General features: G+C 50.9%; 2 protein-coding genes across 2 annotated transcripts in view; both read right to left on the bottom strand.

The window, feature by feature from the left end:
• The window catches only part of LOC125429862 (phosphatidylserine lipase ABHD16A-like), a 48888-nt gene extending 29343 nt beyond the window's left edge, over nt 1–19545 (bottom strand). Inside the window, exons 1-2 of the mRNA XM_048491396.1 lie at nt 19541–19545; nt 17316–17324 (exon numbers count right to left, since the gene is read on the bottom strand). The gene's annotated coding sequence lies outside the window, so the exon portion shown is untranslated. The remainder of the gene's footprint in view (nt 1–17315; nt 17325–19540) is intronic.
• LOC125427730 (phosphatidylserine lipase ABHD16A-like) lies at nt 1713–12512 on the bottom strand. The gene is made up of 4 exons (XM_048487283.1): nt 12329–12512; nt 6813–6869; nt 3719–3785; nt 1713–1864 (listed from the first exon to the last, which is right to left on the bottom strand). The coding sequence occupies exons 1-4, from the start codon at nt 12458–12460 to the stop codon at nt 1713–1715; spliced, it is 408 nt and encodes a 135-aa protein (XP_048343240.1). The 5' UTR covers nt 12461–12512.
• Nucleotides 19546–19997: the final 452 nt, after the last annotated feature.

The following is a 19997-nucleotide window of genomic DNA, read 5'->3' as shown; positions in this document are numbered from 1 at the left end:
CCCCCCCCCCCCCCACCCCCCCCCCCCCCCACCCCCCCCCCCCCCCACCCCCCCCCCCCCCCACCCCCCCCCCCCCCCACCCCCCCCCCCCCCCACCCCCCCCCCCCCCCACCCCCCCCCCCCCCCACCCCCCCCCCCCCCCACCCCCCCCCCCCCCCACCCCCCCCCCCCCCCACCCCCCCCCCCCCCCACCCCCCCCCCCCCCCACCCCCCCCCCCCCCCACCCCCCCCCCCCCCCACCCCCCCCCCCCCCCACCCCCCCCCCCCCCCACCCCCCCCCCCCCCCACCCCCCCCCCCCCCCACCCCCCCCCCCCCCCACCCCCCCCCCCCCCCACCCCCCCCCCCCCCCACCCCCCCCCCCCCCCACCCCCCCCCCCCCCCACCCCCCCCCCCCCCCACCCCCCCCCCCCCCCACCCCCCCCCCCCCCCACCCCCCCCCCCCCCCACCCCCCCCCCCCCCCACCCCCCCCCCCCCCCACCCCCCCCCCCCCCCACCCCCCCCCCCCCCCACCCCCCCCCCCCCCCACCCCCCCCCCCCCCCACCCCCCCCCCCCCCCACCCCCCCCCCCCCCCACCCCCCCCCCCCCCCACCCCCCCCCCCCCCCACCCCCCCCCCCCCCCACCCCCCCCCCCCCCCACCCCCCCCCCCCCCCACCCCCCCCCCCCCCCACCCCCCCCCCCCCCCACCCCCCCCCCCCCCCACCCCCCCCCCCCCCCACCCCCCCCCCCCCCCACCCCCCCCCCCCCCCACCCCCCCCCCCCCCCACCCCCCCCCCCCCCCACCCCCCCCCCCCCCCACCCCCCCCCCCCCCCACCCCCCCCCCCCCCCACCCCCCCCCCCCCCCACCCCCCCCCCCCCCCACCCCCCCCCCCCCCCACCCCCCCCCCCCCCCACCCCCCCCCCCCCCCACCCCCCCCCCCCCCCACCCCCCCCCCCCCCCACCCCCCCCCCCCCCCACCCCCCCCCCCCCCCACCCCCCCCCCCCCCCACCCCCCCCCCCCCCCACCCCCCCCCCCCCCCACCCCCCCCCCCCCCCACCCCCCCCCCCCCCCACCCCCCCCCCCCCCCACCCCCCCCCCCCCCCACCCCCCCCCCCCCCCACCCCCCCCCCCCCCCACCCCCCCCCCCCCCCACCCCCCCCCCCCCCCACCCCCCCCCCCCCCCACCCCCCCCCCCCCCCACCCCCCCCCCCCCCCACCCCCCCCCCCCCCCACCCCCCCCCCCCCCCACCCCCCCCCCCCCCCACCCCCCCCCCCCCCCACCCCCCCCCCCCCCCACCCCAAGGAGAAGGAGAAGGAGAAGGAGAAGGAGAAGGAGAAGAAGAAGAAGAAGAAGAAGAAGAAGAAGAAGAAGAAGAAGAAGAAGAAGAAGAAGAAGAAGAAGAAGAAGAAGAAGAAGAAGAAGAAGAAGAGAAAAATGGTTGGGAACCACTGGACTAGAGACTTACTTAAAAAAAAATTGGAGAATTCAGAGAACTTACTATCCTATACCAGAAAACAAAAAACGTCACATGGTGGCGAGGGGAGAAAATAGCTGCCACAGGGCACGGGTCAGGAGAAAGGGCTGCCACGTGGACCACACACTCAATAACTGGTCGGGTTTTACTGCGATCTTCCCCAAAACTTTGGAGGACAGCAGGTGTGGAAAAGATCAGAGAAAGGTCAGGGAAATCCCCAGAGGAGCCCAAGTATACCACGATTCTGCAGGGGATCAGGGGAAAAAAACCTCCGCTTCCCGAAAGCATTGAACTCGCGGCAGATATCCCGTGAGGAAGACGTCAAAGAGGATGCCTCCGGGGAGCGAGAAGAAAGCCAGGACTAGGTTTTTGCTCAGCCAAAGCACAAAGAGCGGCTCAAAACCCACTGGTTTACAGAAACGCCAAGTGCATTATGAAACACAAACAAATAACGAATTAAGGCTAAGATAAAGTCAAAGCTGTCCGCTTTTCAACTGCCCGCTGCGTTCTGCGAACAATGAGAGGTTTGAAGAGGAATATGAAGGCCAGGAACTGAGCATTCCAATTAAAATTCACCCTTCCCTCGCCCCTGAATATTGCATGTGATTGTGAATTTGACACATTCTTTATGTATCCCTAACAAAGGATCTTTTGTTGGGTGCTGATATGCAGCTGCATCTTTAAAGGGAAAAGAATGCCCCTCTTCTTTAGGCACCCTCCTTAAAGGGAGAGTCCACCATACAGCTCCCAAGTATTTGAAAACCAACATGGTGCGGGGACAGAGTCCCAACCAAAGGCTAGAGAGACCTGAGTTCTAATTCCCTCCCCTTGGCCATGAAGCTGTGTTCTTTGCCCATTCATTTTCAGTCTCAAAACAACCTTGTGATAAGATCAAGGTGGGGAGAACACAATGTATGTTACCCTGAGCTCTTTGGAGGAAATGGAATGTGAAAATCTACTAGATCTGATAGCTGAGGCACACCTTCCCCCTAAATTTATATCAGGGCACACATCCCTTAGTCCACAGTTTCTACCTTGAGACTGTGCAACAATAACAACTGAAATTTCTTAAGGCTTCACGTTTGCCTTCCTAGGTAGGATCTCATAAGAACATAAGAACTAGCCTGCTGGATCAGACCAGAGTCCATCTAGTCCAGCACTCTGCTACTCGCAGTGGCCCACCAGGTGCCTTTGGGAGCTCACGTGCAGGATGTGAAAGCAAGGGCCTTCTGCTGCTGCTGCTCCCGAGCACCTGGTCTGCTAAGGCATTTGCAATCTCAGATCAAGGAGGATCAAGGTTGGTAGCCATAGATCGACTTCTCCTCCATAAATCTGTCCAAGCCCCTTTTTAAAGCTATCCAGGTGAGTGGCCATCACCACCTCCTGTGGCAGCATATTCCAAACACCAATCAGACGTTGCGTGAAGAAGTGTTTCCTTTTATTAGTCCTAATTCTTCCCCCCAGCATTTTCAATGAATGCCCCCTGGTTCTAGTATCTCAGGAAGGAATGCTTGGGTAGTAACTCTGTGGTCTCTTCCAACTGGGAGTGGCTGAGCAAGCCAACCCCACTCAACATAAAGAACATCAATTCATGCAGAGATGCACCAGGCAGCCTCCTTTATGAACTGGAACTACTTTTGGGCTCTCATAGAGAGTGTCTTAACCTACTGCATCTGTGTATGGTTCTCCAGTTGCACAGTGGCAGATAAGAAGGCGCTCCTAAGGGTGATCACTACTGCACAGAAGATTATCGGCTGCCCTCTCCTCTCCCCTCCTTGGAAGAACTCTATAATTCCCGAAGCCTAAAGAAAGCCCAAAATATTCTGAGAGACCCGTCTCATCCAGCACACTCTCCCTTTGAACTGTTACCATCCGGCAGACAATACAGGTCTATCAAAACGAGGACAAAGGGGCTTAGAGACAGCTTCTACTCTCGAGCTGTGGCTATGCTGAACTCCGGGGCTTCGTGTTGATGTGTTTGGGGCTGTGCAGGGATGGGTGGAGGAAGGGGAAAGTGAGGATGGGGTATGAGTCTGAAATTGTGCGCATCGAGGAATGCTGCTGTAAATTTCGTTGTGCGTGCACAATGACAATAAAAATGCTTATGCTTATAATACAGCAGGAGGTCACTTGGGGCACCAAGTGCGTTCCAGCACACTGCCAAACCCTCTGTCATAACCAGCGACATGTTAGAACCTCTCAAATGCTATATCGGAGCCAGAACATCTGGCTCAGGGATTCGCCCAGCAGCAGCCCATACCTTTTCTGTACAGGTAAAATGCAGCAAACGGGGAGGAGTAATAGGAAATGGACCACAGTACGGAAGCCTGCAAGGACAGAGGAAAGGAAGGGTGTCAGTAACACAGAGAACCTCCGCTTCTAGGACGCTTTGCAGCTGGGGGGGTTGGGTTAAAGCAGCAGGAGAGAGCCAAGGTACCAGGGAGAGTTTCCAGGTTAGGACAAATAAGAGAAAACAAAGCTGAGAAGGGCCAGCTGCCTTGGAGAGGAGGTACCCATGGCGACTGGCTAAAACCACAAGGGACGGTGCCGTAAGTAAACAAACTCTCCCATGCTTGTAAGGAGCCCTCGCTGCTTCTTACAAACAGGTGATGGCTGTGATGTTGCCAGTGAGATAAAGAGACGGGAGTCTCCCGGGAAGGACATTAAGGACTCTCCTCATGACGCGACAGCTTTCTGGACCTTATCACTTCAGAATTTACGTGGGTGTGGGAGGGTGAGGGAGACAATACCGTGCCCCCCTCTTTCTCCACCCTGACTGGGCAAACCCAGCGTCCACCAGGTAAAGCGGGGTTACAGATTGACCTTATAAAAAGCAGCATACCAACCAGCTAACCAATGGTAGCTATCCCTTTAAGGGTCAGGCACCTATGTGGTAACTGGCCCTTTGGTAGCCAGCTGACAATCATGGCGGGAAAGCTCCGCCCTAGGGGCAGGGAAAGGGAATAACAGAGCAGAAATGGCCCAGAAGGCACTTCTGGTCCCTGAAGGGCTTGGCCGCACTCCTAGAAGAAGAAGAGAAGAAGAGTTTGGATTTATATCCCCCCTTTCTCTCCTGCAGGAGACTCAAAGGGGCTTACAATCTCCTTGCCCTTCCCCCCTCACAACAAACACCCTGTGAGGTAGGTGGGGCTGAGAAAGCTCCGAGAAGCTGTGACTAGCCCAAGGTCACCCAGCTGGCGTGTGTGGGAGTGCCCAGGCTAACCTGAATTCCCCAGATAAGCCTCCACAGCTCAGGCGGCAGAGCGGGGAATCAAACCCGGTTCCTCCAGATCAGAATGCACCTGCTCTTAACCACTACGCCACTGCTGCTCTCTCCTAGAAGTCATCTGGGCAGAGTGAAGCCTCTGGGCATGCCGGAGGCCTGGCTAGGACCCTCAAAAGGCTTGAGGAAGGGGACTGGTGAGGATTGACCAGCTCTGGTTTCCAGTTCAGGAGAGATTAGAGCGGGAGGAGGTGGACTAGCGTGGCACCAAACCTCTGCAAATTGGGCCTTGTGCTGAGGCCTGGGTTCCTACAGTGGGCACGCCACGTTGAAATAACTGCATAGGCAGCAAACTAGTCTGCAGAAAAAGAGTTTGCAGTGATACTCCCCCTTTCTCTCCTGTAAGGAGACTCACTTACAAACTCCTTTCCCTTCCTCTCCCCGCAACAGACACCTTTGTGAGGTAGGTGGGGCTGAGAGAGTTCTGAGAGAACTTTGACTAGGCCAAGGTCACCCAGCAAGAATGTTAAGAGTGGGGAAGCAAATCTGGTTCCCCAGATAAGAGCCCCCCACCCATGTGGAGGAGTGGGGAGTCAAAGTCAGTACTCCGGATTAGAGTCCACCTTCTTTTAATTACTATCACTATTTATTTATTTTATTTATTTATTGGTTATATTTATATACCGCCCTCCCCCGGAGGGCTCAGGGCGGTGAACAACAGAAACATAAATAGAGCACAATAAAACCAAAGATTAACATCAATTCAATATTAGTTATTTTGGCTCTATACAAAATAAAACCCCACCCCATTAAAACGAAGCGTACTAAAATCAACCTAATAGATGGCACCGACTATCAAGTCCCCTAAAAGAAAGACTACACCACGCTGGCATTCTTTCCTGGAGAGAAAGGTTCCGTGCAGCCCTCTCTCTGATGTCCCACTGCACGCACGGAAGAAACTTTTTCTAATAGGGCAGAAAGAAGCAACCTGGATGTAGCTGAGGTTGCCACATTGCCCTAGCACAGGTGTCAAACTCGCGGCCCTCCAGATGTTATGGACTACAGTTCCCATCATCCCCTGCCAGCATGATGCTGGCAGGGGATGATGGGAGCTGTAGTCCATAACAGCTGGAGGGCCACGAGTTTGACACCCTATGCAAGTTAAGAATGTTGCCTTTGGTGCCCCTCTGTTTCTGAATTCAATTCAAGATGTTGGCTAGACCCTAAAAACCCTTCATGGTGGCCTCGGACCAAACCATCGAGAGACTGCCCCTTACTGAGCAGCAACTTTGCTCCTCTGATCAAGCTTGCTTATTTAGGACACCATCCCTGCAGAACAATTTCTGCCCATTCCAGAGCAATTTTGGTGACAGCTCTGATCCAGGGAATAGCCTCCCTAAGCGCTTTGTTAGCATTTCAGAAACTGTGCAGAGCCGAGATGTTCCGAAGGACATTATCTCAGACGGGTGAATGCTGGTTGCTTGGTCAGGGGGTTCCAGGTAGGGATCCTGATGTTTTGTGGCTATGATAGCATTAAATTATTACGTGAAGGGATTTATTTTATCATTGCCTTTAAAAAAAAACAAAAGAAGCAAAGAAAGGAAAATGGTGGGTTAAAAATATTGGATATGGATAAACAAATAAACTAGACAAAGAAGAAGAAGAAGAGTTTGGATTTATATCCCCCCTTTCTTTCCTATAGGAGACTTAAAGGGGCTTACAATCTCCTTGCCCTTCCCCCCTCACAACAAACACCCTGTGAGGTGGGTGGGGCTGAGAGAGCTCAGAAGAACTGTGACTAGCCCAAGGCCACCCAGCTGGCGTGTGTGGGAGTGCACAGGCTAATCTGAATTCCCCAGATAAGCCTCCACAACTCAAGCGGCAGAGCTGGGAATCAAACCCGGTTCCTCCAGATCAGAGTGCACCTGCTCTTAGCCACTACGCCACTGCTGCTCAAAGCAAGGAATAGCGGACTATCCTCCATATTTTACCTGGGGGACTTTTTCACGAGGGACCTTACTGAAGAAGAGAATCTCTTGCCTGCCGACCGAAAATAGTACCGTTCGTTCTATTACTTCAGAATTCTACCACTGCGTGCTGAAAGAACAAAGAGCGTAGGAAAGAGACTCACCAGTGCGAGGATGCTGTCGGCATGCTTTTCGAGAGTCCGGGGCTGGTAATAGGAGTCCTGTGGGAAGAAACGGGACATTTGCAGAGCCTGCGTTCAACTTTTAAGTTCAGAGAAAGGCTAAGAAGGACAGCTTTATTACGAGAGCGGGGAAACCCTGGATTCAAGGGAGATGTTCTTCCCGCTCCGGAGCTGTACTTTTCTAGCCTCCAGAGATTTAAAAAAAAAACACACACACTTTTCCCGAGGCTGAGCAGAAAAGCCTGTACCAACACGGTCGTTTGAATGGCTAGTTCCAAGTTTAGGCCGAAGTCACTATTTCTAAGAAGAAAAGCACCTGTCAATTCAATTCCAGTTATCGTTTGGTCACCCTAAGACCAACTGTTGTAAATACCAATTTTTGTTCAGATACTGGTGGGCGGCGGGAGGAACGTTCCATTTCTTTTTGGAATGATGAAGGAAAAACAAACAAACCCACCTTCCAAACTTATTGCAGTATACACACACGTATACAAATCAATTGTGTAAGAAGCCCCAGCCAACTTCCTGATGAATTGTCACTGTGATTTTTTTTAAAGGAACAAGTATACATTGTACTGTATTCAAAGGGGACACAAAATGTCAACCTTCCCTCAAGCAGAAAGGAATACCATAATCCTCTTTTCATTGTTATCACGGGATAATCCTCTTTTTGAGGTACCTGTTTAAACAGACATCATCCAACCTGGAATTCCTACCTCTGGCTCTCGGTCTGTACTGGTGGGCTAGGTGTACTGTGTGATTCAAGGGCTTGGCGAATCAAACAAGCCCCGGAAAGGACTCTTGGTTGAAACCACAGCTAAAGAAAGCCTCAAGGATGCAAAATTCAGCCATCCAGCCTCCCCTGGGGAGAACGATAGCCATTATCACAGGTTCCATTCAAAACCTGTCCAGTTACTGATGCCAATTGCAACGCCTTTTAAGTGGATGATGATGGCATACCGCGATAGCCATTAAAGCACGTGAGCGAGTTGTTTTTGCGGCATCTGCTGGCAGGCCTCCAAAATTTTGCAGAGCTTTCTCAAGAACAGGCCTCTTAAAAAGTACGGCAGGACAGAAACGTCATTAATAAACAGACACGCATTTCCCTGCAAAGCACTTTTTCACGTTGCAAATCTGACACACACACCCTCCAGCATGACATGAGATGCTTGTGCAAGATTGAATATCAAAATTCCGAGAGGCGAACAATAGAGATTTGCCTCATTTATTGATTTTCAGATAAGCATAAGCATTTTATTGTCATTGTGCAGGCACAACCAAATTTACAGCAGCATTCCTCGATGCACACCATTTCAGACTCATCCCCCAGCCTCACTTTCCCCTTCCTCCACCCATCCCTACACAGCCCCAAACACATCAACACGAAGCCGCGGAGTTCAGCATCGCCACAGCTCGAGAGTAGAAGCTGTCTCTCAGCCTCTTTGTCCTAGTTTTGATAGACCTGTATCGTCTGCTGGATGGTCACAGTTCAAAAAGAGAGTGTGCTGGATGAGACGGGTCTCTCAGAATATTTTGGGCTTTCTTTAGGCTTCGGGAATGATAGAGTTCTTCCAAGGAGGGGAGAGGGCAGCCGATAATCCTCTGTGCGGTAGTGATCACCCTTTGGAGCGCCTTCCTATCTGCCACTGTGCAACTGGAGAACCATACACAGATATTTGTACTCTTGCTTTTGGGGCCCAACGCGGACCCAAAGGGGGCTTGACACTGTTCTCCCCTCTGTTTTCTCCCCACAACAACCACCTTGCAAAATAGGTTAGGCTGAGGGAGGATGTGACTGGCACAAGTGAGCTTTCATCTCAGAGCCAGGATTTGAACACGGGTCTCCCAGACCAAAGCCCAATACTTTTAATCCCTACGACACGCTGGTTCACTTTTGGTATGAAACTGACAGGGGAAAAAACAATACCTTTATTCCAGACAGGTTCTTCAGACACAAGCAAACGGCATGAAGTAAGAAAACTGGTACCTTTTGAAAGACATGCCGTGATCGTGTTGCTGCTCATGTGATATCTGGCAGCAAATTGAATGCTTTCAGATAGAAATGCCTTTGGATGGAAACACAGTGGAACCTCGGTTTTCGTTGCCTTCGGTTTTCATCGGTTTCGGTTTTCATGGATTTTTTCAGTGAAAAATTTGTCTCAGTTTTCATTGATTTGCCTCGGTTTTCATCGATTTGCAGTGAGGTGCAGGGGTTTGTGGAGAAAAATCACCAGGACAAAGCCGTTGCAGGCAGTGTCTGCCACTTAAGAACATAAGAACATAAGAACTAGCCTGCTAGATCAGACCAGAGTCCATCTGGTCCAGCATTCTGCTACTCGCAGTGGCCCACCAGGTGCCTTTGGGAGCTCACAGGCAGGATGTGAAAGCAATGGCCTTCTGCTGCTGCTGCTCCTGAGCACCTGGTCTGCTAAGGTGTGTAATGACAATGTCTTGCCCCATTTCAGACAAATCTTAGAGGCGTCAGAAACAGACCTCTTGGGACAGCTTTCTGGCGGGACACTGGTCCACTGGCTCTGAAGCTGATCCCAGTGTTATTGTTTGTTACTGTTTTCACCATTAAACACTATGTTTATTCACCAAAAAATGTGTTTGGGGTATGTTTTTTTGGAGTGCCTAGAACGGATTAATTGGATTTACATTGATTCCTATGCAAAAGTTTGCCTCAGTTTTCATAGGTTTCAGTTTTCATCGATTCTTTTTGGACGGATTACCAATGAAAACCGAGGTTCCACTGTATGATCGATATTTTGAAGATACCCTCAAAAAATTAAATTTGCCTTGCAACCATTGTGATTGATGTGGGCATGCCTTTACTGAGGGGAATGAGCTGAACAGTGACTTCTCTGTAAGGTAAAGTTTCCCCTTCCGTCGTGTCCGACCCTGGGGTACCACTGCAAGCAGTGATTTCTTAAGCAAGCCATTTTTGTGGGGTAGTTTGCCATTGCTTTCCCCGGTTATTCTTTACCCCCTAGCTATGTGCTAGGTACTCATTTACCCACCAGGGAATGGATGGATGGCTGAGTTGACCATGAGCCAGCTGCCAGGATATCTGACCCACAGGGGGCTCAAACTCCTGACCGTGTGAGTGGCAGTGCAAGCACTTAACCACTACACCACGCAGACTTCTCTGTACTAGTGAACTAAAGGGGTGTTCCCTTAATGTACAAAGCTCTGACATTGTAGATACAGCATAACTGTGCAGAACCTGAGAACCTGAGACACAGCTCTCATAAACTGAGGTTTTACTAGCATTGTCCCTTATTCTTCACATGGCATCTCTGATGAAGGAAATAACTGCAATAGAACATAGAAGATATGACGCTACTTTATCCTGGATCACACACATGAAGTTGCCCTATTTTGAATCAGCTCATCCACGCCAGATTGGCGGACACACTTCAGGGTCTAAGGCAGAGACCTTTCGTAACACTTTAACTGGAGCTGGCAGGAATTGAACCTGGGACCTTCTCCATACAAAGTAGAAACTCTTCTACTGAGCGGCGGCCTCCTGGGTCAATTCAGCTGGCCCAGCATCATGCACTCTGGTGGCAGCTCTCCAAGGCTGCGGAGCTGAGATCGATCCTCACCCAAGACCACGTGAAGCTACTAACAGGCCAGGGTTCCCCAACCTTTATGAACCCGTGGGCACATTTGGGATTCTGCCACAGGAGGGTGAGCGGAGCGCAGCAGCAAAATGGCTGCTGCAGGAGGCAGAGATGGCAACGAAGTGATTGTCAACAGCTTAACTTCAGCAATACAATGCGGATCCTTGTGCTGGTGGCGGCGGCCGCTGCTGCCAAAGCTACATTTTTTAAAATCTGCAGTCAATCTAATCTCTAAACATGGCCCCACCCAGTCCCCCAAAACACTTCGTGGGCACCAGAAAAAGTGGGTGCCAAAAGTGGGACCCCCGGAATAGACAATAGTAGACTCAGGCAGGGATCTCTCCATGTCATACTAGCCAAGATCTCTTATCGGGAGATGCCAGGGTCTGAATTTGAGACCGCACAGTAAGCGCGTCCTCTAGCATCAAGCGGTGCTGTAACAGGAGAGGCATCAAAATCCTCATTACCAATTCTCTCAGAAGCCCAGGTTGTCCTTTGTAAGAAACCCGTTTCGGATACCGAGCAAAGAAGCTTCTGGCAGAATGCATCTGCCAGGAAGGTTACAGAAATTGCAGGGAAGGGTTACCTGGGGAAAAAACCACACACACTAGTATCTTCCTCTGCCCTTGTCTCTAACTAAAGCAATAAATTAATGCATTAAGAGACACCCCTAATGGCAGGAGAGCAACCTGATCTTTCCACGTCTCACACTGCAAGCTGTGTGTGCCAATACACGAGACCACTTTTTTTCTCATAACAATTTTGCCTTGGACATTAGACATGTTGATCTGGGACAACAGAGGCCAAAGTGAGTTCTGATGACCCCTGTGCCTCGGAAAGTTTAGCAGAGCTTTCTCAAGGAGATTACTACTCAGAGCAGACGAGCTTGTTTTCCACTACCAGTCTTTACTAACAAGAAATAACGCTGGAAGCAGAGCAGTCTTTACTAGCAATAAATAATGCTGGGATCCTCTGGCTGCTCTCAGAAGACAGTGCTACTTTCTGCAGGACAAGCAGTGCCTTGTGTGAACCAAGATGTGCACCCTTAGAACATGCTCCAGAATCCACCACAGCGACCGGGTTCTGCGGTGCATGCTCTAGACTGGCTTTTTTCTTGGCTGGAAGGCAAAGACAGAAAGTATTCCCTGCAGGGTGAAATAATATTAATGAAATATCATTCTGATCTGAGGCAGGGAAACCAGACTGCTAGCTTTCATCCCCTAGGCCTTTGACAAACATACAGGCAGGCTTCCCCGTGGTTGCACTGTCATGCCGAAGAAAAGCTACACCTGTTGGGACTGTGCCTTCCAGGCTGTCATTAGAAGCACAGAACCTGGACAGGAAAAGGTAGCAAGGCTGGGGGGGGGGGTTAAAAAAATACCAGGAAAAGGAACAAAGAGCTGTTATATCCCAGCTGCTGTTCCCTAAATAAACTTCTCTATCCCTGCCTCAATGCTTCCTTTCGCAAGTTGGACATGTCCATCTTCCAGAGTTTGTCAGCATTTTGCACATCAATAACACCTCTGCCACACTGGATCCCAGAAAACCGGTCCAAATACTCAACAATGGCATTGTCTATAGTGGGTGTGTTTTATCTTAGGAAGCTTGGATACTTTTCTTTCTTTCTTTCTTTCTTTCTTTCTTTCTTTCTTTCTTTCTTTCTTTCTTTCTTTCTTTCCAATAGTATCACCAAGTCGGTGATCTCAATAGTATCACCAATAGCTACAGATTACGACAATTATATGCTGTCCGGTACGACCGTTTCCCCCCCCCCCCCCATGGATCCACCCCAAGTCCCTATAAGGATAAAGGAGAATGTGGAAGATACCAAATCGGCGATGGGGGTGTGTGTGTGACAAATGACAGCCTTACCCAAGAAGGTTCAAGAGCGCCTGGGGAGGACGCGATTGCCTCTGGCCGGGAGCGCCGCGATCCGTTAGAGCCTCGATCCCGATAAACCCGGTAGAGCCGCGGGCCCAAAATGCAGCTCAGCAGCTTCGCCATTTTGCGACCGAACTCAAGCCGGGCAACGCCGGCAGGAGGTGGGGAAATGAGGAGGAGCAACAGTTCCGGGTTTCGTACAGGCGGGCGGAGGGGACAAAAGCGTTCCGCTCTTTCTTGAACGCGACGGTTATAGCGCCTCTTTCTCCGTCCCCGTCCCATCAGACAGGCTGTAAAATGCAGCACGTGTCCAGCGGCACTTGACAAGCTAATATTTTCTCACTTGTTCAGAGAGAACCGCTTCTCTTTTCTACAGTGGAGCAAATCCAACTGAATGCACATGTATACTTAGACCTGTCCTGCGAACTAAACTTGGACACGTGCATTCTGAACCTACTAAATACATTTGAAAAGAACTGTAGCATGAAAAAGTGGCTGTTTTCCCCAATTATTTTTGTTCTTAATTTTCAGGGGGCCACCACCCAAAAGTCGCACATAAGCCACCCAGGTCTTACCTGCTTGCGTTATCATTTGCAGGAGTAGGTTAACATTTTCCCGAGTTGAAGAGAGAAGAGTTTTGAATTTATACCCGCACCTTTCTCTCCTGTAAGAAGACTCTAGGTGGCTTACAAACTCCTTTCCCTTCCTCTCCCCACAATAGACACCTTGTGAGGCAGATGGGTCTGAGAGAGTTCTGAGAGAACTGGCTAGCCCAAGGTCACCCAGCAGGAAGGTAGGAATGCGGAAACACATCTGGTTCACCCACTGGCACAGCTGCCACGGGGACATCCAGGGACAAACACCCTAGGCGCCCCTATGGGAGTCACATGGGGGGCACAAAAAGCACCCCCCCACACACACTTTTAGGAAGGAGGAGGAGTGTGGCTGGGCCCCAGCCATGCCTTTCCTCCTTTCCAGAATTCGCTGGGCCTTGGTGTGACTTTTCAACAAGTTTAATGTGTGGGAAATGGCAGCTAAAACTATTCACGGTAGTGAAGTAAATAACATCACCTAGTACAGGGGTAGGGAACCTGCGGCTCTCCAGATGTTCAGGAACTACAATTCCCATCAGCCCCTACCAGCATGGCCAATTGGCCATGCTGACAGAGGCTGATGGGAATTGTAGTTCCTGAACATCTGGAGAGCCGCAGGTTCCCTACCCCTGACCTAGTACATAACATCCCATTAAACATCCATTAAAGACCCTGCAGGGCAGAGTGATAAACTATAGTACCATACTTAAAGCTTTGCTCACAACTTGAGTGCAGTCCCGACAGAAGTCAGTTTCAGGTAGTCCTATCAAGGTTGACGCAGCCTTCCTTCTACCCTGCCTACTGGGGGTAATGTGTAGAGGACTGGGGAAGGCAATGGCAAACCACCCAGTAAACATAGTCTGCCTAGTAAATGTCCTGATGTGACATCATCCCATGGGTCAGTAATGATCCAGTGCAGGGTTTTTTTTTCCTGGCCCTTTTGACAAAGGTACCCACAAGGTTACTGGGATGATAAAATCGAGTGGTGGGATCCAAATTCGAGTGGTGGGATCCAAAAATTTTAGTAACAGGTTCCCATAGTGGTGGGATTCAAACTGTGGCGTAGCGCCAATGGGGCTGGGCGGGGCACGGCCGGGCATTCCGGGGGCGGGGCATTCCTGGGCGGGGCTGTGGCAAGGATGCAGCCACTGCGCCTGGTCCTTGGGCAGGAAACAAATGCACGCAGGCGCAGGCTGCCACGCACGCCGATGGACCTCCTGCTAGACTGCTTCAAGTTCTGTGCGCTACTACTGAGAGGAGGGCGTAACTAAGGCAAAAATCACGTGGCAAAATCACTAATTAGTAACCCCCTCTCGGCACACACAAATAATTAGTAACCTACTCTCGGGAACCTGTGAGAACCTTCTGGATCCCACCTCTGGATGGATGGATGGATGGATGGATGGATGGATGGATGGATGGATGGATGGATGGATAGAGAGAGAGAGAGAGAGAGAGAGAGAGAGAGAGATGAGTGTAGAAGGCAGTTCCTCCCAAAGTCAGGATATGGATGGCTGAGTCTGGATGGACTCCTTCTATTTCTTTCATCAAAGTAAACTAAATATTAAAAAAAAATTCCCCAAGAACTACCTGCACGTCAACCTTTTTAATCAAGATATGTTAATGCTTGTTCCAGGTGCCATTCTGATATGATGTGTAATTGTATTCTCCTCTATGTTATTATATCACTGTGGGCGCCTTTTAAATTTGCACGAGCTGTCCCGAGAGCCTTTGAATTAAAAGAGAGGATAAACTCTTGAGGGCTCTCTAAAAAATTGTGATGGCGATTGACATCACAATGCCTTGCAGTCACACAATCACAAATTGAACAATTTGTAAAAGGACAACACGTTATAAAAAAGCACTTCAAGATCCAAATGCAGCAAATCAGATTAAGTGTACTATCTCTCCATCTCACCCCAAGGAGACAGTGGAAATACTGGCTCACTTATTGAAAACAGAGAGTTGGGATGTGTGTAAATGAACTGAGAAAGCAATCTAGTTGAGACAAGACGAATGTGGAGTGGTAACACTGCCAATGCAGGAATGTGTGCAATTCAACACATCAACGTGGGTCGCGTGAATATACGAAGCTGCCTCATACTGGATCAGAATTTTTGGTCAATACGGTGTACTCACTGGCCGTTGCTCCCCAGGGTCTCAAGTGGAGAGGTCTTTCACATCCCCTATTGCCAGATCCTTTAGCTAGAGAAGTTGGGGACTTAATCTGGGACATTTCTCTGCCTCTGTGAGCCACAGCCAGAGGTGGGATCCAGCAGGTTCTCACCAGTTCCCGAGAGTGGGTTACTAATTATTTGTGTGTGCCGAGAGGGGGTTGCTAATTGGGTCCACTTTTCCGTCTCCACGCCCTTGCCTCCCCGAGAGGCGTACTGCCTTTGAACGTGAAGGTTCCATATAGCAATTGCGACTAATAGTGTAACTCCCTGAACTGGGTTAATCCCTTTCAGATACTGTAATTCATGGATTCTCAGCCTTTCGTACCTTTTATCTCACCAGTCTCTATCAAAGAACCTGTATGTTTCACCATTGCTGTGTTCAGATTTGTGAGTTGGGGCATTTTCTATAATGTGATGATGATTTAGAAATGACCTGGTGCAAAAAATTTTTGGGGGGGTCGTGGTGGGGTGGCTGCCCATGGGGGGGGCATCCAACCCAGGTTTTGCCCAGGGCTCAGGTTTGCCTATATACGCCTCTGCTCCCTTTGCTGAGGGGGGGGGGGCTGGCGAGGGAACCTGTTACTAAAAATTTTGGATCCCACCACTGGCCACAGCCCCTCTTTATAGGGAACTCTCTCGGTGATCATATATCACTTGGCATTTTACACCCAGACTTCTGAGCTCAGTCCAAAATGCTGCTTTTGACTAGTCCTAAAGGGTTTGGGGCCCAAAGTGTATGTGAGAGTGCCTTCTACTGGATTTACCTGCCCAAGCTTTGAGGCTGGTAGAAGAGGCCTTCCTGCAGTAACTTGTCTTGTCTGAGGTGAAATTAGTAAGGATTCCCTGGGAAGGCCTTTTCAACCACTACCCGGAATTGTGTCATTCCATCCCCAGAAAGGTGAGGAAGTTGCCTCTCCTGCAGCTTTCCCTTTCCTGCACCACAGAAATCAAGGCATAGGAAAGGTTGCCATCCACCCTACTGACCCTGTTAGGCTGTGGAGGTGCAGGAAAGTCTCAGCTGCCCACCCTCCTTGCCCTTTGAACCATCCCTTGGCAGCGGTGAGTTGTGGTGCAGAGGTGAGGCGTTGCCCAACCCCAGTGCTGCAATGTGGCGGTAGATTGCTGCCTGACTCCTTATCCTCCCACATCAAGGTGAGGCACGAGGCAGGTAAAGATGCCTCCTGGGTTGTCATTTGAGGAAGAAGAAAGAAGAGTTGGTTTTTATATCCCATTTTTCTTAACCTTTAAAGCACAGGTGTCAAACTCATGATCCTCCAGACATGGACTACAGTTCCCATCATCCCCAGATGTTATGGACTACAGTTCCCATCATGCTGGCAGGGGATGATGGGAGCTGTGGTCCATAACATTTAACATTTTTGTTCTGTTTTATATGCCCATAAAGGCTTGTGTTGTGTTAGTCCATAACATCTGGAGGGCCGCGAATTTGACACCTGTGTAAAGTGTCTCAAAGGGGCTTGCAATCACCTTCCCTTCCTCTCCCCACAACAGACACCTTGTGAGGCAGGTGGGGCTGAGAGTTCTGAGGGAACCGTGACTGGCCCGAGGTCACCCAGTAGGTTTCATGTGGGGGAGTGGAGAAATCCAGTTTCACCAGGTTAGAGACCACATCTCTTAACCACTACGCCATGCTTGCTACTGTTGCAGGCCCCAGTGCTGCAGATGTGGGGAAGCAACATGGCTGTTTGGCATGCTCATCCACCTCAGGTGCTGTAGGCAATTGCTTAGGTGTGCTTGGTACACAGGCTGGCCCTAGAGTTGCCAGTCTCCGTGTAGAACCAGAGGTGGGATCCAGCAGGTTCTCACAGGTTCCCGAGAGTAGGTTACTAATTATTTGTGTGTGCCGAGAGGGGGTTACTAATGGGTGATTTTGCCACGTGATTTTTGCCTTAGTTACGCCCCTCCTTCGCTTCTCAGCAGTAGCACGCAGAACTTGAAGCAGTCTAGCAGGAGGGGCACCGTGCATGCGTAGCAGCTCATGCCCAAGCGTGCATTCGCTTTCCCCCCCAAGCACCGGCGCAGCTGCTGCTGCCCTTGCCATAGCTCCCTGCCCAGGAATGCCCCACCTCTGGAATGCCCACACTCTTATCGGTGTTCCTCTGTGCCCCATTGGCGTTATGCCACAGTTTGAATCCCACCACCATGGGAACCTGTCACTAAAATTTTTGGATCCCACCACTGTAGAACCTGGAAATCCTCTGGAATAGATATCAGTTCCCCTGGAGAAAGTGGATGTTTTGTACTCCACTGAGGTCCCTGTGTTATCTGGGCTCCACCCCCAAAGCTGGACTCCACCCCCAAAGCTTCAGGAGTTACTAAACCTTTATCTAGCCACCCTATTCCCCTACCTCCCATCTGGCTCCCCTAGGTGGCTCTCTTATCTTTATTTGTACCCTGTATTTTGATTTAGAGCTATATAAAACATACCATATATACTCTTGTATAAGTCGAGGCACCTAATTTTACCGCAAAAAACTGGGAAAACTTATTGACTTGAGTATAAGTCTAGGGTGGGAAATGCAGCAGCTACTGGTAAATTTCAAAAATAATAATAGATACGGTCGGGCGCTATTTGGGGGTCTCTGCCACTGACCCCCCCATCTCACCAATCCCAAGGTCTTTGCCATCAACCGCTCCATCCCGCAGCTTGTCCAGCTTACCCAGGTCGACTGGCTGTCACCCACCAAGAGCTAGGGGCCGGCCGCCGCCAAGAAGACGGCAGAGGCAGAGAAAGCGGCTGAAAGGGGGAAGGCAGAGAAGAAGGCAGAGGAGAGTGAAGTAGAGAAGGAGGCTGAGAAAGCGGCTGAAAGAGGGGAGACAGAGAAGAAGGAAGAGGAGAGCGAAGCAGAGGCAGAGAAAGCGGCTGAAAGGGGGAAGGCAGAAAAGAAGGCAGGAGAGAGCGAAGACGGGAGAGGGGGAACACCACACAAAAATTATGTGGGACCCTCACTTGTGTATAAGTCGAGGGGGGCTTTTTCAGCACAAAAAATGTGCTGAAAAACTAGACTTATACACGAGTATACAAGGTATATAAAATACAATACACATCCAAGACAACACAGTAAAGCTATCCTAAGAAGCAGGTGCATTTGATCCTAGCTTAGAAATATGGGTTGCCAGGCCATATCCTATGTGTCATTGTGACAGTTCCAGAAAGTGAGAAAAGTAAGTGAGAAAAGCACCCAGGGGATGGGGTCCCAAAGCGGGGGATCCCTGCCCCCAGTGCGGGTATGGCAACCCTACTGGAAACACTATCAGAGACTTTGATGACACAAAGAAAGGGAAAGTGACTCCAAGATCTTCTATCCTTGATTCCACAAAGATTCGGAAGGGTTATGATCAGGTTGTCAGCTCAGAGTTGGGAAATACCTGGAGTTTTGGGGGCGGGGCCTGAGGAGGGTGGGCTTTCAGGAAGGGAGGGACTTCAATGGAGTATAACGCCATACAGTTCACCTTCCAGAGTGGATATTTTCTCTAGGTGAACTGGTCTGTGTTGCCCGGATATCAGTTGTAACCCCAAAAGGTCTCCAACTACCTCATAAAGGCTAAGAACATAAGAACATAAGAACAAGCCAGCTGGATCAGACCAGAGTCCATCTAGTCCAGCTCTCTGCTACTTGCAGTGGCCCACCAGGTGCCTTTGAGAGCTCACGTGCAGGAGGTGAAAGCAATGGCCTTCTGCTGCTGCTGCTGCTCCCGAGCACCTGGTCTGCTAAGGCATTTGCAATCTGAGATCAAGGAGGATCAAGATTGGTAGCCATAGATCGACTTCTCCTCCATAAATCTGTCCAAGCCCCTTTTAAAGTTTGGCAAACCCTAGTTAGGAATCAAAGTTGCTAACCTTCCAGCTTGGGGCCTGGAGATCTCCAGGAATTATAACTGATTTTGAGGCTTCAGAGATCAGTTTCCCTGAAGAAAAGGCCACTTTTGGGAAGTGAATGTTATGGTATTAAACCCCACTGAGTCCTTTCCCCTTCCCTCTCTCTTCCTACCCCAGGGGTCATCACCAAAATGCCAAGAATTTTTCAGTCTGGAGTTGGCAACCTTATCAGCAACAACATTTAGCATTCCAGTCTAGTACTTGTGTTTGTGGTTGAAGTTCTAGTCTGATAAGCTAGTTCAGCTTGTTCATGGCCCATGGAAGATTACCCTAAGAGCCGACACTCTCCAAAGGTATACAAGATGTTTTCTGTTGACAGCGTGAGGTTTTGCTTGTGTAGAACTGCACTGCAAGGTATACCTGTAACCCCCATGCTCAGAATGGGTTGACCCAGTAAGGGGTGGAGACTCAAAGCAGCAAGAGGCTGCAGACCTCATGTAGTTTGGAGGAGACAAGGCTACCAGACTCGTACCTTGATTTACATAAGCCCTTAACACCTTGTTAAGGTAACTGCAATATTGTTGGGAACTACTGGGAAGGTAGTTGTTTATTTTTACTATGTTGTAAATGTTGTAGTTGATTGTTTCAGGTTTTTTTATGTTTGTAATGGGTGAGAGTTCTCCTGGAAACCTTCATCATGTTGAATCCTGTTCATCCAGCCCTTGGAGTCTTCAGGAGCCAACCCACTTGCAAAGAAGAATTGGACTTGGCAATATCAGAAGACTGTAACTAGAAGGACTTGAAAAGGCAACCTGAACAGGACCTTGAAGTGTGATGTTAAATGTTGATGTTATATGTTAAGAAAGTAAACCATTTTGTTTTTTTAAATTTGTTGTTGCATACTCATTCCAAGTTCTGCCCCACAGAACCCACAGATAGAGGTTACATACCCACCCCGTTTAAAGAGGCCAAAACATTTCAATAAGAAGCACGCCTGAGAAATTGCCTTCTAGAGGACGAAACGGAAAGACTATTTATGAAAGTTTTTT

Source organism: Sphaerodactylus townsendi, linkage group LG03 (genome assembly GCF_021028975.2).
Source record: "Sphaerodactylus townsendi isolate TG3544 linkage group LG03, MPM_Stown_v2.3, whole genome shotgun sequence".
NCBI lineage: Eukaryota > Metazoa > Chordata > Lepidosauria > Squamata > Sphaerodactylidae > Sphaerodactylus > Sphaerodactylus townsendi.
Note: the sequence above shows the minus strand (reverse complement) of the source record. Positions and strands in the feature narration are given on the sequence as shown.

Bases quoted from the DNA above. Each gene is read 5' to 3' on its own strand.
- LOC125427730 (XM_048487283.1), bottom strand. From the start codon at position 12,460: ATGGCGAAGCTGCTGAGCTGCATTTTGGGCCCGCGGCTCTACCGGGTT. The intron at 6,870-12,328 runs GTAAGGCTGTCA...TTCTTCCCACAG, and splicing joins GCGCTCTTGAACCTTCTTGG to GACTCCTATTACCAGCCCCG. The intron at 1,865-3,718 runs GTATGGGCTGCT...TCTGTAAACCAG, and splicing joins ATTTTACCTGTACAGAAAAG to TGGGTTTTGAGCCGCTCTTT.